At 37.3% G+C, this 19612-nt stretch overlaps 1 protein-coding gene across 1 annotated transcript in view; it reads right to left on the bottom strand.

The window, feature by feature from the left end:
* Window positions 1–8623: 8623 nt before the first annotated feature.
* Window positions 8624–19612, bottom strand: part of AGGF1 (angiogenic factor with G-patch and FHA domains 1) — a 29366-nt gene continuing 18377 nt past the window's right edge. Inside the window, exons 10-14 of the mRNA XM_039245558.1 lie at window positions 18766–18931; window positions 16961–17043; window positions 12668–12795; window positions 10987–11086; window positions 8624–9688 (exon numbers count right to left, since the gene is read on the bottom strand). Of these exons, the coding sequence (XP_039101489.1) occupies window positions 9488–9688; window positions 10987–11086; window positions 12668–12795; window positions 16961–17043; window positions 18766–18931 (678 nt within the window). The 3' untranslated portion in view covers window positions 8624–9487. The remainder of the gene's footprint in view (window positions 9689–10986; window positions 11087–12667; window positions 12796–16960; window positions 17044–18765; window positions 18932–19612) is intronic.

The raw sequence follows: 19612 nt of genomic DNA, 5'->3' as shown, positions 1-19612 counted from the left end.
GAGGGAGAGACAGCGTGAGCAGGGGAGGGTCAGAGAGAGAGGGAGTCACAGACTGAAACAGGCTCCAGGCTCTGAGCTGGCAGTCAGCACAGAGCCCGACGCGGGGCTCGAACCCACGAACCGCGAGATCATGACCTGAGCGAAAGTCGGACGCTTAACCGACTAAGCCACCCAGGCGCCCCACTGCAGCTTTAATTCTTCCCTGCCAGGTAACACATCGATAGTTTCCAGGGATTAGGACACAGATATTTGCTGGGGGGCAAGGGTGGGAGTCTATTACCTGCCCATCACAGCATTATTCCTGCCTGGCTAAGATTTGAGGGTATGTAAGAAAGGCAGAGCTTGAAGGGGAGCCCCTATTCCTCTTGAAGGGGAGCCCCTATTCCTCAGAAATCAATACTTCAGTGGGGGTCCTAATCTTTCCCCCCTTGTAAATCTGTTCAGTGCAGGGAGTGCTCATAGACTTTTCTGAGACAGATACCTGAAAGGTGGGTGTGAAGGATGTCTCGGAGGGTAAATCAGACGCCTCCATAGTGTCAAGAACTATAAATATCTGTGCACTAACTAGGATCTGGCTGACTTGGAAGGCTAGGTGGTGATATGTGAGGAGCTGATCAAGTCTTTGGAGTCAGATATGAATTAAAATTTAAGCTTCTAAAAAAATAGAGAGAGTACTCAAATAGAGAAACATATTGAAAGATTTTTTTAAAAATCTAAGCTTCCAACCAGGGTAGGTTTGGTGTCACCTTGGCAACCACCTTACCCTCTCTGAAACCCAGCTTCCTCATCAGTAAAATGGAGATAATACATACCTTTCAGGGTTATGATGATGCTTAAGTAAGATGTTATTCAGGCAAATTCTGACACAGAGTTTAAACTCAGTAACTGAGACTTCTTTTTTTTTCTCTTACGTGAATGGGAGTGCAAAACCAATCCGTAAAGGATCTCAGAAAAAGCAGGTTCCCTCAGATGATTCATGAGAACAGCTGTTCACAGGCCACAAAAGTGGTCCAAGTCATTTTCCTTCATGATAGAACTCTTTTTCTATCAAGACATAAATTCCATACCTGATATCACAAATGAGCTGATCCAGTCAAAATTATATTATGACTTGTAGACTATAAAGTCATCTGACCAATCTTAAAAGTGAATATATCAAAACCTATCCATTTAAGCACTTTTCCCTTCAAAGTAGTCACTTTGAAAGACTAAACAGTTATGGAGCATCTGGGTGGCTTCAGTCGGTTAAGCATCTGACTCGATTTTGGCTCAGGTCACGATCTCACAGTTTGCAGATTCGAGCCCCGCATCAGGCTCTGTACTGATGGTGCAGAGCCTATTTGGGATTCTCTCTCTCTCTCTGTCAAAATAAATTAACTTTAAAAAATGAAAAAAAAATCAGATTAAAAAAAAGAATGAACAGTTATTCCAGAAATGTTTCCATGCTTAAAACCTCTCTGGTACTCCTCTTCTGGGTTGCTCTCATAGTCTCTGGCACATGCCTTAAAATATCATTAAGTTGGCAAATACTCTTTCCAGGAAAATTTCAATTTTTGAAAAAAGCTGCCAGTCATTCAGAGCCCAGGCTGATTAATAATATGGTAGATGACTAACCAGATTAACATTTCAGGTTAATAAGGTGTGATTATAATAAAGCAATGATTATTTTTGTGTGGCTCATAAATTGGTCTTGATAGTGTTATATATTAAGGTTAAGTAAAGGTAGCGTGGCCATAGTAGACATTAAAGCCCACTTTAGTGGGTTTATGATGTGAATTAATTCAGATAGCGCTGGGAGTCATTACATATTTAAATAGTATTAAATGCTTCTTTTCATGAAAATCTTAATTATGACATTCTCTGAAATCCGGTTTCATAGTATTAAAATAAAGGCTTTAAGGAAAAGCATTAAGTGCTAATGAAAGCTTTATTATTTCGGTATATATTCTCCTGGGCCTTTGGTCAAGATAAGTAATGATCAGATGAATGAGCTGGCAACCTTCCTGGCCTCTCAAGTCTACTAGTAATTGGAAGCTAAGTAACACACTGTCACAGGTTTAAATATATTTAATAATATTCCACCAACTTCTCCCTGTCTTTTGCTTTCTGGACAACGAAATACCATGGCATCTTAACACAGATGAAAAAAGCTAGCTCTTTGTTGGAAGAATTTCTGAAAAGTCATTCTGACGTAAGCAGGCGGAAGACATTGTTTGCCTCCATTCACATTAACCTCCTCCCCAAGGGTGTCTGCTTCTAGTTTCCAGGGACTTTCTGATTTACATGTTCTCCATCAACTCCAATTTCCAATGACCTGATTCATGGTTTTGTTTTGTTTTGTTTTGGTACTTCAATGATCTATTGTTCAGGCTTAGAGCCACAATACCCAATGTCTAAGCAGGCAGAGTCATTATTATTCTCAGGTAGCCAGAGGAGACACATAATTGAAGGGCTGTGGCCTCAGTAAGGTTTTATTATTGCCTATATATCCAAAACCCTCAAAAACATGAATACAAATTTTTTGAAGGAAGACCTTATAAGATTCCCCTAAAAAGGTCTGATTTAGAGACAGATCTGAAAACATCAGAAAAACACAAATTGCTCCACCCAGAGAACTTTTGCAAAACTTTGAAATGAACAGAAACTGTTTTGGATTAATACTCTGAAACTATCAAGGGCTTCATGTAACTACTTGGCCTCTACATTCTACAAATACTATCTAAAAATAAACGTAAGCAGGGTGCCTGGGTAGTTCAGTCCATTACGTGTCTGAGTTCGGCTCAGGTCATGATCTCGTGGTCCGGTCCGTGGGATCGAGCCCTGCATCAGGCTCTGTGCTGATAGCTCAGAGCCTGGAGCCTGCTTCAGATTCTATGTCTCCCTCACTCTCTGCCCCTCCCCACTCACACTGTCTGTCTCTCTCTCAAAAATGAATAAACATTAAAAAAAAATTTTTTTTTAATGCAAGCTCCAAGATGATAGAGAGCCTTGTCCCATTTACTACTATATCACAAGTGTCCAGGACAGTGCCTGGCCTGTAGTAAGTCCCTCAAGGCTACCTGCTGAATGAATGCATGCTGTCCAAAGATTTTACTGTCCGAAATCTAGTTCCTCTTGAAGTTCTCTCTATAGTTCTGCTCCTAATGTACCAAGCACCAGGGTGGTACCGAAAATGTCCCTATCACTTTCTCCAGAGGCTTCATTCCCAAAGTCATGCAGAATCCACCCCTTCTTGAAGGATGACCTCAAAGGGTCACCTACAATACCTTCTACCCTTTCTCACCGTCTATCATCTACTAGTCTCCTGCTAATTCTGCAGTACTTGTTAAGAGATCCAGCTCCTGACTTGGGTCTTCTAATCCACACCTATCTTCTATCACCAACTCAGGGAGTGAAGGTGAGCCTACCACTTACTCACCCCTCCCCTCTGATTTCAATAACCACGGTACCCACTGCAGGATGCTACTCCTAAAACTGTGCCTTTGCTATGCATAGCGTGGCATACTAACATGAATAATTGCTAATATTTGAGGGCTTATTATGCACTGGACACTATTTAGTACCACATAGGCCTTATCTCAACTTCCCAGTAGCTCTATGAAGACATTAAAGTATACAGGCTTAAATAAATAAACTTTTAAACATCACTCAGCTCAGGAGTGGTCGAGCTGTAATCAGAATCCAGGTCAGTCAGACTCGTAAGCCTGTGCTCATAACAGTCCACTGAAATGAAAAGAATCAAGAGTTCAACCCCAGTTCTGCCACTGTGCCACACAGACTTTTTGACTTTTAGTAAAATAAAAACCTCTCCAAATCTGTTTTCTAATGCATAAAATAGTGGCAGGAATTAAGAAGATAATGTATGTCAAGTGCTTAGCATGGTATCTGACAACACAAATGCATGTTCCATCCATCCTACCGACAAATGCTCATTGAGCACCTCCTAAACATACAATGCTGTGACAGGTACTGAAGACAAAGGCCCCTGGCTTCACAGGTCTGCACAGCTCCTGATGGGTACTCAAAAAATACCTGATAGATGGAAAAAGCCCTCACAGTGGTCTATCAGCCTCCACTCTACCCCTCTTCAGTGAGTCACAGCTATTTTGCTATAAAGTGATGTAATGAGAATTAGATTCCCTGCTTAAAATCCTCCAGGAATTTCCTCACTGCTGATGAGATTAAAAATCCAAATGTCTTCACATAGTGTTTGAGAATAGCTGTAGGTACATGGTTCAGTTCCCCACTGGCTCCTCTTTTGTTTAAAAAAAAAAAAAAACTTTTTCTTAATGTTCATTTATTTTTGAACGGGAGATAGAGGGTGTGTGAGTGGGGGAGGGGCAGAGAGAGAGAGAGAGATAGACAGACAGACAGAATCTGAAGCAGGCTCCAGGTTCTGGGCTGTCAGTACACAGCCAGATATGGGGCTCAAACTCACGAACCGTGAGATCATGACCTGAACCAAAGTCAGAAGTTTAACAGACTCAGCCACCCAGGCATCCCTCCCCCCAGCTCCTCTTTAAGCAGTGAAACCCTTTCTGCAAATGAAATCTATCTGGAAGCTTGAATTGTAAACCACATCAATGTAGACCAATTCTGGAAACAGCATGAGAATGAGAGTCACCAATTTGGTACCCTAGCTCCTTTCCATCCGATCCCATCCCATCACTCATTCTCTCTCCCTCTCTCTCTCTCTCTCTCTCTCTCTCTCTCACACACACACACACACCTGCAGTTCTGTAAAGCAATGCCAATGCCATAGGCTCTGTCAAACCATCTGAAAACCAAGCTTTAATTCTGGATATTTCCAATTGTAGGACACAGCCCATCAGCAGATTATGCAATCAATTTAGTGGCTGGAATCAGTGACTTGGAAAACAAAAAAAAGGGTCCATTATGTGAACTAACAGCTAAGTACTGGTGTATAGAACTTGTTATAAATGCTTACCTAAGACATGTACTGAGCTGTCATATAAACTGTATTTCTCAACATGGATCATGGTCAAAATGGTTTGAAAGTCATTACTTCACACCCTCTATGTAGCCTCAGTTCCTTCCCTGTTTCCTCAGTTACACAAAACCCCACCTGTATCAAGCCACTTGCAGTGCCCCAAACCCACCTTGCTCTTTCACTGCTTGCCTCTAAGTGTATAAGCCAGGCTGGGTACTAGGAATACAACTGTGAGAAAAACCCAGGTCTTGCCCACAAGGCACTTAAGATTCTAGTCAGACAAATGCTATTATTAATCACACTTACCTATGTGAACTAAGTAGTCTAAATGAAACAAATATGGATTTTTAAGAACATTTATCAAAGGCAATCAGTCTAGGGGACAAGGGAGGCATCCCTGAAGAGAATCAATTAGCAGAGATCTAACTGTCAGAGTTAACTCTAAGGGTATAGGAAGAACATTCCAGACATAATGGAATATAAGTGGCCCTAGGGTAAGAGAAGGTATGGCATGTTTGAGGAATTGAAAAAAAGGTTCCTGCTGACAGGGACTGGAAAAGCTGGCAGTGGTTACGCCAGGTAGGGTGTTACGGGCTAAGACTCTGTTTGCTGCACTCAAGAGTAACGGGAAGCTACAGGAGGATTTAAATAGGAGGAGATGGAAGAGGGGTTGTGAAGACACTATGTCTGTAGTGTGGAGGATGGACTGGAGAGGACGGACTGACTGCAAGTCGGCCATTGGGAAGCTAGTAGAATAGTTCGTGTGGAAGCGGACAGTGAACTGATTTACTATATAAGAAATTAGGGGGAGGGGGAGAGGGTGGGTGTATGAAATAGAGGCAGACTCCAAGGTTCTAGCTTGTACAACTAGATAGATGGTGCAGCCAACAGAAAGAACAAACTGGAAAAGGCCAGGTTTGAAGACTATGGATTCAGTCTTAAAAAAACTGCATTTAAGGTGACTGAGTTGGATATGTATCCTGGCTAAGACAACCTCAAGTAATGGCTGTGTCTGTATAGTAAAAGAAATTGGGCACATGAGAGTGAGGAAAATGCCTGGGGTTGAGCCCTAAAGGCCTATACATTTCAGTGTGTTGTATTCCTACTCATTATAAATGTGAATGAATATATGTAGGTTAAGTACACAATTATACCTGCTTCAAAGGTCACGTATAGAAATAATAAACTGTGAAAGTCTGCTCACTTCTTGGGCAATTAACATTTACAATTCAACATGTAACCTTGTATTTTTTAAAACATGAGATTAGGCTATACACATTTTTCTGCAATCTGCTTTTTAAAATCAGCAATATCCTGAGAATATTCTACATCAGGGTATAGATAGCTCTAACTTACGCATTTGAATGACTCTTAATTATTACACAGTAGAACTACAAAACCAATTTAACCAACCCCATAGGGTTCCCACTAATGGACAGTTGGGTTATCTGACAGACAGTCACCTGCCCATTCAATATCCACTGTCCCCTTTTTGCCTTGTCCACTGAACCCTGATTGTGTTCCAAAGGCAACATATTCAGCCCCAGGTGATGTTTCATGAATGGCTTAAGCCAAGTGAGACCATCCTGTTGCCCAGCTTTTCAACTTCCCTTGCAGCCATCCGTAGCCATTATGAGGTTCTGGCTAATGATCCTAAGAAGCAGTTTGGCTATGAGAGTTTCTGAGTAAGCTTTTGCTTTCCTGGCAAAACTAACACAAATACTGCTCTCTTTGCCCTTTCTTGTATTTTGGACACGAATATAATGACAAAGGAATTCCAAGTTATTTTGCAACTCTAAGGCCATAAACCAACGCTGAGATTAGTAAAACAGAAGGTCAGAAAGAAAGCCTGGGCCCTCATACACACACACAAACACTTAACTCTTTTTAAAGAATCCAAGTGTGTATTTCCACTTTCAGGTCCAAAAAAGGAAAACGAAGTATTCTGGATTAAAAATTCAGAGTGGAGATACAAGTGATGTCCTACAAAAATAAGATGCATGCTTACAAGATGATGGGGAAACACTGAGAACACCCTTTGGTGTCAGGTCCGGAAATGCCTCGCTAGCTCCCTACCAAGCACATCCCTCTGTCCTGCAACCTGACAGACGGTCCTTCTACACAATCTCTGACACCTCTTGCATCAGGGATTTCTATCTTCTTTTGTGTTCTCTTTGAAAATGTGCCAAATTAAGAAATAATCTTTTACATGAAAAGTTGGAAGATGTTTGATTTGGGTGAGCCATTAATTTTCTTAAGTTCACAATAGAGTAAAAATGAAACATCAGAAGTAAAAACTTTTAAAAGCAGGGGGAAAAGTCCTTTATGAGGAAAAAGTGCTACGTAGCTATTTAATTCTAGAAAATAATTTCTGTCATTTTACTCTAATTCTGATGGTTTCTTCTGTTCTCAAATTTTGCCAACTTCTCATGTTCTGGCAAAAAAAAAAAAAAAAATCAGCAACCTTAGCTCTACTTAAACCCTTAAAGGCCACTATAATAAATTTATAATGTGTGAATATAATTTAAAATATGAGACACAAAACAATTTTATGTGTAATCCAAATTGTACATAATTCACATCTACGCTTCTAAACAAACAGAAGCTTTCATCTCTGTACTTTTACAGTTTACAAACTTTTATATACATTTTCTCATTTTCTATTCAAGACAGACATGTGAGATAAATATTTTTTCACAGATGGAAATAGACTCAGACATTATTCAGTCCTTTATCTACCATACACTAGAGCCCTGAGACTTTAGATCTGCAAAGGGTTTTAATAACGTAAATAACACATATATTTCCATTTTTATCACCATTTTCAAGTCTCCATTTTCTTAACAAAAGAAAACAATGAAAAAAGTTTTCCACAATCTAATAATAAAAATGGGAAATACTATATACACAGTTGTACTTTACTCAGCGAGTGAAATCTACCACAATTCTACTTTGGACCTCCTATACTGTTACCTATATACAGGGCCCAAGTACCAGAACCACATTTAAATACCTTTTTTCTATTTTAGAGAAAATAATGCAGAACACTCCTGTTGCCTTCAAGTCTGATGTACATACAGGAGTCTCAGGATGTACAAGTGGCTAGAACAGATACAGAAAATGACTTTTTGCAGATCTGGAGATATAGGTCCTCTGATTATCACAGTTTAGGCCTGTAGGGTCCTGACAACTTGTTTGGTCTGATGTCTCATCTTTATTAATAAATGTATTTTTCTTTCCCCACCCTCCCCTTTTCTTCCTAAGTACCCTGTACCATCCAGAGTAGAAAGTCCAACAGGGAGTCTTTCTGAATTATCTTCTCCCTTGTATACTTTTTTTCAGAATTTTCTTTTCCTATTTCTAAATCCTAAAGACATTTCTTTCTAGTAGATGAGGGAGCTATAGCTTATATTCACTGTCAGAAAAGAGAAAGTCCCAGCAATAATGTCCCAGCAGAAAGCTGAGAGAGAAGTTGAACAGAGAGGAAAAGAACAGCGATAACCGGCAGGGCAGGGACATCTGCACTCAGAAAGCTGTACTGCAGTCTCCAGTATCTGAAGTTACCCTGTTGTAACTGCCTGCCAATTTAAAGGGGAGAATTCTGGCCGGTGGTGAATTCAAAGCAGACCAATATGTTTAAAACATTGGTTCAATGAATCACTCTTTTTGATGTTATGATTATAATGTTTTTATTGCATTTGAAGACATTTTCAATAAATATCTTGAGTTTGAGGCCTCGGCTAGGCAATCCTTTTGCAATAGAAATCAGATTTTTCTGGCACAACTCCATTGCCAGCAATGGGATTTATCAAAACTATAAATGCCAGCACATGGAATAGTTCAATACTGTACTCAATTGCTCATATCTAAATATTTCAGCTATAAAACAAACCAAGTGTAAATGCTTAATATATAGTACAAATCAACAAATTCTTCACAGAAGAAAACAATGAAAGACTAATTTTCTATAACATATCACCTGTTCATTAGTTCTTCAACAATATTACTTAGAATATTTCAAGAATAAAATTTATGCACCACTACCCCTGTTTTCTCAACATTTTTCATCTAGGTTCTAAAGCGCATAAACAAGGATGCTTGTAATCGTACTTGTTTTTATAAACTTTCGACGTTTCTCTTGTTGTATATCTTATAGTAATGAATATATGGAGACAAGGACAAATGTACATTTAAATCATTACTGGTTATATGAATTTTGCTTATATGGGTTTTATAAATGACAAGATAAAACAACAAAGTTTCATAAACTCAGCCGTGGCCTGTGAACTTTGGGTTGCTCACAGCATAATCTAATTCAGTTACTATTTATTAGTTTAAAAAAAAATGCTTTTTAAAAGCTGCAAACCACCCTTTATTACACATTTCTGAATCATGAGGGGGTAAACTGTGATACAGTTCCCTCATGCCGTGGACTCTTTTTGGAGGGAAAATTTTTGCAATAAAGTAAGTTTCCAAACTCTTTAAAAAAAAAGAAAAGAAATAAAGAAAGCTTGAATTGTGTTCTATGGCTGACATTCATTCTACAGTTCCTTTGACCCAAGGGACGGTCCCTGGCACATCCTTCTGAGATTTTGTTTCTGGGAAGTTCTCAGCAAACCTCTCTCGTGCTTTCTCCCAGTTCTTTTTGCTCTTGTTTTGGAGGAGGTGAATGTCTTCAATTGAGGATGGCTTGCCTGTCCCCAAGCCTGCATGAGTTCGCCGAAGCTGAAGCTGGATCTGTTACCAAAAAGCGAGATGACTTAGTGCAGAGTCTGAATAAACTGAAATCTGCTGTACCTGACCTGGTACTTTAATTCTTTGACTTAGAAAGACTGATGCAAAAGAAAAACCTGTCAAATCCTTCAAATACATACAGAAATACAGACAATTATACACAGAACTTGAATTCATTTTTCTACAATGTCTTGCCTGTCAATAATTGCAGCTCTCCCAATACAGAAAGTGCTCCTTATTAAACAGCAATCACCAAATTTCAATGAGATGCTACACAATCTGTCATCCCACTGTAGCCAGAAGAAAAGACAATACTACTGTCGTTCTAGTCTCACCTAAGGAAGTGAATGGGTAGATTAAACATTCAGAGTCATAAAGAGGGACAACAAGAGTCATAAATAAAACCTGATTGTTTATTTTCATAAAAAGAGGGAGACGACTTTATTTTGAGAACCATTAAAGACTACCAGTTAGTTACTAAGTGCCTACTGTACATCAGGTACCACATTTAGGACTTTACCTTTATGATACCTCTGAGAAAGCAGTCCTTATAATCCCCATTTTTACTTATGAAAACTGAAGTCCAAACTTGCCCTACATCACAGAACTAGTAAAGTGATACAGCACCTACTTTAACAAAATAATTCTATTTGGTAGGTTTGACTATAAAATCATTCTTTTCATTGTACCTCGTAGAAAATTCACATTAAACCTAATACTGATGTATCCATTATTTCTTTAGGTACCAGGTAATTATCAAGAAAGTTCTTTAATCATGTTACTTTGTAAGGTTTTTCTAAAAGATAACTTAAGCCTCTGATGAACCATGGGGACTGCAGAATTAAACCACTGTACTGTTTTGCAGACATTATTCCCTCTACTGCTTGTTACATGACCTGATTATTAAATCTAAAACAGATTATCCAGCCTGTACAGAATCTGCCTATGTACAGTAAATAAAAAGCCTTACTTTTTATTGTTTCCACAATATTTAGTACCACACATAGCATGGAAATCATTAATAGCAACTGAAAAACAGTAAGAACCTATGGCTCAGGAAATGACATTTATTTTCCTAGCTTTGAGGAAGGAAAAAACTTTTAACAGGCTTCCAAAAAACGTTAAAAACAGAACACATACATATATATCAGGTGATTATGAATATCACAATGACAGTAATCCTGTCTGTTCGTGCTTGATATTAAATTCCTGGAACGTAAGGCAATGCCTGGCACACAGTAGGTATACAAGTAAATGTATCTGCCGTAAGAATAAAGAACAAAAGAAAACACAAGTCTTACCGGAATTTTCATTCCTCCACCATCCTTCCCTAGGCCCTCTCCTTTCTTCCAACCCATCTTCTCCAACATCTTCCGACCTTTGTTGCTATCAGTAATTTCACTTTAAAGAAAATTAAGATAGTAGTTGCTTTCTAAAAGACCATGTAGGTCACATTTACAATAAACTAAAAATAAAAGTAACTGGTACAAATACTCAAGAAAACTGTTTGGCATTACCTAATAAAGATACACAAATTCTCCTCCACATACTACTTAACAGAAATAGTGCACCAAAAAGATACGTACAAGAATGTTTCCGGAACAAATCTAATTAACAACTGTAAGTGGAAAATAACTCAGGTGTCCATCAATGTAATATGTATAAATTGTGACATTCTCATGTAAAAGGATATTATACAGCATTAAACATAAAATATATCTAACAAAATAATGTTGGACAAAAAGAATATAGACACAAAATAAATACTGAATTACTCTAGTTATTTAAAATTCAAAACCAAGTGAAATTAATCTCTTCCTGTTGGCAGTCAGGAGAGTGGCTGCCTTTGGAAAGGAAAAAAAAAAAAAAAGAAATAGCTATCAGGAGGAGGCACTAGGAGGGTAGGTTTCTGGGGGTTACTGATAATTTTCTATTTCTTGATAGATGTGTATTCTGCAATGTGTTAATTTTATATTATTGATATTTGTATACTTTTGGTATATCAGTTATGTATCAATAAAAAAGTAAAAATAAAATGAGACAAAAACTCTCATTATTTGCATCTTGTTCTTTGACTTTATTTTCTGCCAGTTTAAGGGTATTTTATATTCTGACACATTGTATTTTCAGTACTACAAAATATGTTAATTAGCTCTTTAATAACAATAAATCAAGCAACGTCCGACCAATGTATTTCATTTTTTATTTCTGCCTTTAATTTCACTCTAATATAAACTTCATATTTTCCAGCAATTACATAAAAAATATTAAGCTTTAAGAAATGTATCATGATGTTGAGTCTACCTAATTCAGAATACTATATTCTATCAAATCTGACAGATATGTTTTATGTACCGTAAAGAAAAAAAATGCTGTCCTATGTAACTAAAACTCTATCCAAGTGGTGTATCTTAGAATAAAACATATTTAATCAAAGTTTATAATCAGCTGTCAGTCCTACATGAAAGATTTAAATTCTAACTCACTCCTGAATTTATATTCTCAGGGAAAAAATGTAGCTGATACAAGATTAAAAGCAGAAATATGGTCATAGTGTACAGGCCTCAAAATTATATTCTTCGTATTATCACTGCCACTTTACCCAAAGAACAGAACTGAATCGAAGAAAAGAGAAAGAGTATTTCAAGGTCAACAAGAACAAAAGTGAATGAGTACTGAAATAGTTATAAAAAATATCAGTCCATACTAATTTCTTACTAGCCCAACCTTCTAGATACCTAGTATATATGTTTACTCAAGTGGGTGGTGAGAATGTTACCTATGTGTATATATGTGTTTAAGTATGTGTATGCTACGTAATTTTCTAGGGAATGCAATTTGAATCAGAGGAATACTTCCATCTTCGTATGATTCATTTCTTTAAAGGCTACTTCTAGAATATATAACCCTGTAAATTCTAGCATCCTACGAATGTGATTATGGTACAAAGAATGTTTCAAACAATTAAAATGTAATACTTACGAATGAACTGACGCAGGAGCATCATCTCTTTGGAAAGTTCCTTCACTTCCAATCTGCTCCCTACGTTTTCCAGCTCTATCTTTATATTTTGGATTCTTCAGTGCCTTTTCATCTTCATAGTCTGTATTCTTTATAAACATGAAATATTCATTGAAGAAAATAAAACTGATACATAAAAATGTACTACCTGCATATTTGCTTTACCTGGCAAATATGGTTCAATATGGTCTCTATTAAAATAACAAAGCAGGCCATGATATAAATTGATACAATTACGTTAGAGAATGCTATTTTTATTCTATCTCCTTTATTTATTTATTTATTTATTTTTATTATTTCTAGGAGAGAGAGAGAGAGAGACAGCGTGAGCAGGGGAGGGTCAGAGAGAGAGGGAGTCACAGACTGAAACAGGCTCCAGGCTCTGAGCTGTCAGCACAGAGCCCGACGCGGGGCTCGAACCCACAAACGTGAGATCATGACCTAAGTGAAAGTCGGACGCTTAATCGACTAAGCCACCCAGGCGCCCCTATTCTATCTCCTTTAAAATGTATATATTATTTCACCCTGTGTCAGTCTCCATGCCCAGCATGAATCCTCTTAAGAGTCTCTCTCTTCCTCTCCCTCTGCCCCTTCCCCCAAATCACGTGTGTGCTCTCCACACCCCCCAAAAGTTTATATTATTTCAAGTTGTACAACATAAACTGTATGTAGAATATAAATCATACATAAATCGTAAAATGTAAGAAATAATACAGTGAAAATATAGTATATCTTGACTTAATACTATGTATTCATAGTCTCATATGAACTGAGTATTCAAAGAAATATGTAGAACCCCTGGGGTTGGCAAAAATCTGTTTCTCCTTTTCTCTAAGGAACTCAAAGTTCTAAAGGACCTAAAATAGTGTGGTATTATTCCTTGAAAGGGAAAAATGTAAAAGTGTGGTACTACTCTTTTACTGTGGCAGTAATAATAGCTTTTTGCTTCCACAGAGTTCCATTTATATGATTAGACAGCCACTCAAGAAATGTTTACTGAATAGGGACGCCTGGGTGGCTATCAGTTAAGCATCCAACTCTTGACTATGGCTTAAGTCTCAGGTCATGATCTCATAGCCGTGAGGTCGAGCTCCATATCGGGCTTTGTGCTGGGCACAGAGTTCGCTTAAGATTCTCTCTTTCCCAGTTTTTCTGCCCCTCCTGTGCTCACACACACACACACTCTCTCTCAGAAAAACAAAAAAAGACATCTAATTCTGTCATTTAGCAGCTGGGTAACCCTTAGCTTAGTTTCCCAAAGGAAAACTGGAAATACTAATTACCTTCCTGGTCGTAGGAAGGTAACTTAGGAAGGTATAATTTAACTTATACGTTAAATGGTAACCCCCCCTTTGTTTTTTTTTAATTGTTATTGCAATGTAACTATAATAAATTGCACATAAGGTATACAATTAGGTGCTTTTGAGATCGTAGACACCTATGAAACCATCACCACAATGAAGATAATATATCCATCTCCCATGGAAGGATCTTCATCTTTCTCTGGAATCCATCACTGCAGACTCCCCCTGTGCATCCGTCCTCTCTCATATCCAGGAAACTACTACACTTTCTGTTGTGGTATGCTAATTTGCTCTCCTATAATTTTATATAAATGGGTGTATACAGTATGTACCCTTGTGGTCTGGCTGCTTTCTCTCAGCATAATTATTTTGAAATTCTTCTATATTGCAGCCTGTATCCAGAGCTCATGCTTTTCCACTGCTAAAGAATATGTGACCATATAGATTTACCATAATTTGTTTATTCATTCATGATGGATATGTGAGTCTTTTCCAGTTTCTGGTTACTGGAAAAAAAGCTGCTAATGCCACAATGAAATATCCCTTCACACTGATGACAATGGGTAATATGCAAAAGACAAAAGAAATAACAAGTGCTGGTGAGGATGTGGAGAAAAGGGAACCCTCATGCACTGTTTGTGGGAATATAAATTAGTACAACCACAGTGGGAAACAGGATGACGGTTCCCCTCAAATTTAAAAACAGAAATACCATAGGATCCAGGATTTCCACTACTGGATATCTGCCCAAAGAAAATGAAAACACTTCTTCAAAGAGACATACCCACCCCTAAGTTTAATGGAGCATTATTTACAATAGCCAAGATATGGAAGGAGCCCAAGTGTCCATCAAGAGATGAATGGATAAAGATGTGGTACACACACATTACTCAGCCACAAAAAAGAATGAGTTCTTGCCATTTGTGATAACATGGACAGACCTAGAAGTTACTATGCTAGGTGAAAGAAGTCAGAGAAAGACAAAAGCAACACAATTTCACTTATATATAGACTATAAAAACCAAAACAGACCAATACCAGAAACTGACTCATAAATACAGAGAAGAAGCTGGGGTTTGGCAGAGGGGAGGGGAGGTAGGGGATGGGTGAAACAGGTGAAGGGGATTAAGAGGTATAAACTTCCAGTCATAAAATAAATAAGTCATGGAAATGGAAAGTACAGCATAGGGAATATGAATATTTTAGCAACACTATATGGTGGCCAATGGGAACTCCACTTACATGGTAAGTGTCATATAATGTATAGAACTGTCAAATCACTATGCTGTATACCTACAGCATAGTGTGTCATTGTATGTCAACTACACTTTGGTAATAAGAGAGAAAAAACTTAAAAAAGTTTAAAAGAAGGAAAAAAACAGTCACAAACATTTGCTTACTAGTCTTTGAACATACACTTTCATTTCTCTTGGGTAAATACCTTGCTGTAGAATGGTGGAATCACATGGTAGGCATTCACTTAACTTTTGAAGAATCTATTTTTCAAAAACAATCAAACCACTTTATATTCTCACCAGCAGTATATGAGAATTTCCAATTCCTCTACGGACCTACCAATACTTGGTAAGGATAGTCTTTCTAGTTGGTTTTAATTGCCAATTCCCCAGTAATACTGGACATCTTTTCATGTGCTTAGTTGCCATTTGTACATTTGCATTGGTGAAGGGTCTATTCAAACCTTGTGCTCATTTTCAAATTGTTTTCTTATTTAGTTTTGAGAGTACTTTATATATTCCAGATATAAGATCGAGGACTTTTTACCAAATAGATGATCTGTAAATATTTTTCCAAGTCTGTGGCTTATCATTTCACTCTCTTAATTGTGTCCTTAGAAGAAAAGAAATTTTGGAGGAAATTCATTTTATTAATTTGCTGTTTTATGGATTGTGCTTTTGGTGTTAGAGATCTTCAAAAATCTTTGCTTTTTTTTTTTTTTTTTGAAGTATGCTCCTAGTGGGGCACCTGGGTGGCTCAGTCGGTTAAGCGTCTGACTTATGCTCAGGTCATGATCTCACAGTTCGTGGGTTCAACCCCCGCCATCAGGCTCTGTGCTGACAGCTAGCTCAGAGCCTGGAGCCTGTTTCAGATTCTATGTCTCCCTCTCTCTCTCTGACCCTCCCCTGCTCACACTGTCTCTGTCTCTCTCTCTCAGAAATACATAAAACATTTAAAAAAATTTTTTTAAAGTATGCTCCTAGAAACTTTATTGAGGTTTTAAATTTATACTTATGATCCATTCTGAATTTATTTTTACATATGTTACAAGGTTTAGGTCAAAGTTCTTTTGTTTTTGCAAATGGCTGTACAAGCATTCCAGCACTCTTTACTGAAAGAGACTATCCAAAAATCATACACATTACCCCAATACTATCTATGTCAATTGTGTACTGTCTTTTTTTTTTTTTTTTTTTTTTCCTAGAGAGAGAGAGTGAGCAGGGGAGGGTCAGAGAGAGAGGGAGTCACAGACTGAAACAGGCTCCAGGCTCTGAGCTGGCAGTCAGCACAGAGCCCGACGCGGGGCTCGAACCCACGAACCGTGAGATCATGACCTAAGCGAAAGTCGGACGCTTAACCGACTAAGCCACCCAGGCGCCCCAATTGTGTACTGTCTTAACTACTGTACTTTATATGTCTTGAGATCAGGCAGTATCAGTCCTCCAACAACATCCTTCAATGGTACCATTTTAATTAAAATTTTTCAAAAACCAGAAATGGCTATTTGAATGTTGGATATTATTATCATTTTTCTCCTCTAGCCTTGACAGTTGTTCAGGTAAACAGTAACCAACTAAAAGAAATAACATAAATCTCAAAATCATTGTAAACAGCTCTACTTTCACATGTAAAATGGACGATGTATATCTAAAGACATTTTTAACTTAAAATCAGATGTACAATTAATACACGTAACAATATTTAACATCCTTACCTGCAAACCATATTTTACTCGTATTTTCTTCAATTCTTTTCTTCTTTCCAATTCTTTTTCCTCCTTACTTAGTGCTGGACCAACTAAAAGGAAAAAGTGAGTTTGGTTTAAAAAAAAAAAAAACCACTAAATCTAGCAGACTTTACATAAAATACTGTTATATAATAACAAGATTAATACTATTCTACCTGCATATTAACTAAAAGTTCAAAAAAAAAAAAAAAAAAACTAAAAGTTCAAATAAACATTAATATAAAAGAATCTTGGGTTGTGGTGATGCCATTTCAGCATTTTGATAACTAAATCTACTTGGAAAGGAAATCGAAACCCAGAAGTTATAGAAATGTTACAGTACAGATACCAAAAGAAACACTTAAGTTTTAAATATTAAATTTAATGCTATCTTAATTTTTTATTATAATAGAATCCCCAATAGAGAAATACTGTTAATTTTCCAAAGGAATATAGGTATGTTCAAAAGAAAAATCACTGAACCCAAGGTTCACATTATTATGTAATGTACTATACTCATTTTCATAATCTAGTATCAGAAAACAGAAAATAGGGGCACCTGGGCGGCTCAGTTGCTTAAGCATCTGAGTCTTGATTTTGGCCCAGGTCATGATCTCAAAGTTCATGAGTTCAAGCCCCATGTGGAGCCTGCTTGGGATTCTCTCCTCTTTCTGCCCCCTCTCCCCACTCACACACACATTCTCTCTCTCTCTCTCTCAAAATAAACATTAAGAAAAAAAAAAAATATATATATATATATATACATGAACATTTACAGTTCATATTTGTGGGGAAAACCTGATGTGAAAAAGAATTACTTCTTTCTTACCGTAGTAGATAGGAGATACTCAAAGTATCCATTTAAAATTTAAAAGCCTTAGATGAGTGGATTTTTTTTAATGTTTATTTAAGAGAGAAAGAGAGTGCACCTGTGCACATGCACACACACACAAGTGTGCACACATGAGTAGAGGAGGGGGTAGGGGGAAGGGGAGAAAGCGAAAGAAAGAGAGGGGGGCCAGGGGAAGAGAAACCCAAGAAGGCTCTGTGCTGTCAGTGGGGCTCGATCTCACCAACTATGAGATCATGACCTGAGCCAAAATCAAGAGTCAGACACTTAACTGACTGAGCCACCCAGGCACCCCTCGATGAGTGGATTTTAAAGCAAGATAGCACACTTGTGGGGATGAGCACTGAGTGTTATGTGGAAACTAATTTGACAATAAACTATTTGTAAAAAAAAAATAAAATAAAATAAAGCAAGATAGCAACCTCTTATGGTGTTACTATAGAAAATAATGGTATATACACAAATGATACATCAACATAAACTGTAAGTAGGAAAGCAAATGCATCAACCAATAACTCTTAATACACTGGTCTATTATTTTCTAATTTATTACTATATGACAGAGTTTGAGTGTGGATGATTTCTTCATATCCACAAACAGAAGTCAAAAGGAAACCAATCTTTAGTATAATTATGTCACAATTATTCTCTCGAAGGACATTTAGCTATCAGTGCAGTGCTGCTTCTAAAGCCTACTAAACTGGATAGGCAAAAAAAGCTAATGATTACATGTCAGAAAGCAACCCAACACTATAGCAGCACAGGTAAATTGTTACATGGAAAAATCAACTAAAATCATAATTTACTAGTCTAGGTTTCAAATGTCAAATACATCTCATTTCTTAGTCTCATGTGATAATATTCACTGAAATCCAAATGTACCTCACTCCAGTGAGTTAAGCAGAAAACCTATCATGACTACACATAACAATGTTTCACATACCAAAAGATTCATCTTTCTTATCAAGACGAAGGTGAGCTCGAACCTGTCCTGGTTCACAGCCGTCACAGGTATCACTGCCAGGGTGGATATGAAAGGACAGTACAGTCTCTCCAATTTTCACTTCGTCACCATGCTCAAGTACATAAGGATCACATTTAGTTTTAGGCTAAAGGAAAAAATTACAAAACAGAAACCCAAGCATTACATAAGATTATTTTGTGTCTACTCAAAGTAATGTCTGATTAAAACAAAAAATATTCAGGATGGTTCTCACAGAGATAGACACACATATGCACATACAGCACACATTTTCACAGTGTGAGGATGATATAACTTTCAACTAATGGAGAAGAAGGCTGAACTGAACAACTTCTAACTTTTCTATTATCAGAAGCCCCTAATCTCCCTGTCTCTATGCATAATCCTATAGAAATACACAACCCAAACATCAAAGAATCTATTACCAAACCAAATTATCTATCACAGTCAAAAAGATAAAATGTTACGGAGATAATGGCATATTCTCTTTTTCCTCTTATTTTCTCTGATAATTCAGTTTATTTCATTTTTTCTTCTTACAGACTAAGAATTAAGGTCTCCCCCACTCCTTTCCATATAGTTTCTTATTATGTGCTAATAAGCACCTTAAAGAGTTAACGGAATAGACATAGCCCCTGCCTTCAAGGAGTTCCCAGTTTTGCCGTATTTCCATTAAAACAATTTTTTTAAAACCACCAAAAAAGGAGTGCCCCTAAAGTTACTAAGAATGTTTACTCCAAATAGCTTTAAAATGCATTTATTTCTAAAATAATGTAAAATATATAATCATGATAAAATTGAAGAATTA

The sequence above is a fragment of the Hyaena hyaena genome, unplaced genomic scaffold (assembly GCF_003009895.1).
Source record: "Hyaena hyaena isolate Hyena2069 unplaced genomic scaffold, ASM300989v1 scaffold_260, whole genome shotgun sequence".
Taxonomy (NCBI): Eukaryota; Metazoa; Chordata; class Mammalia; order Carnivora; family Hyaenidae; genus Hyaena; species Hyaena hyaena.
Note: the sequence above shows the minus strand (reverse complement) of the source record. Positions and strands in the feature narration are given on the sequence as shown.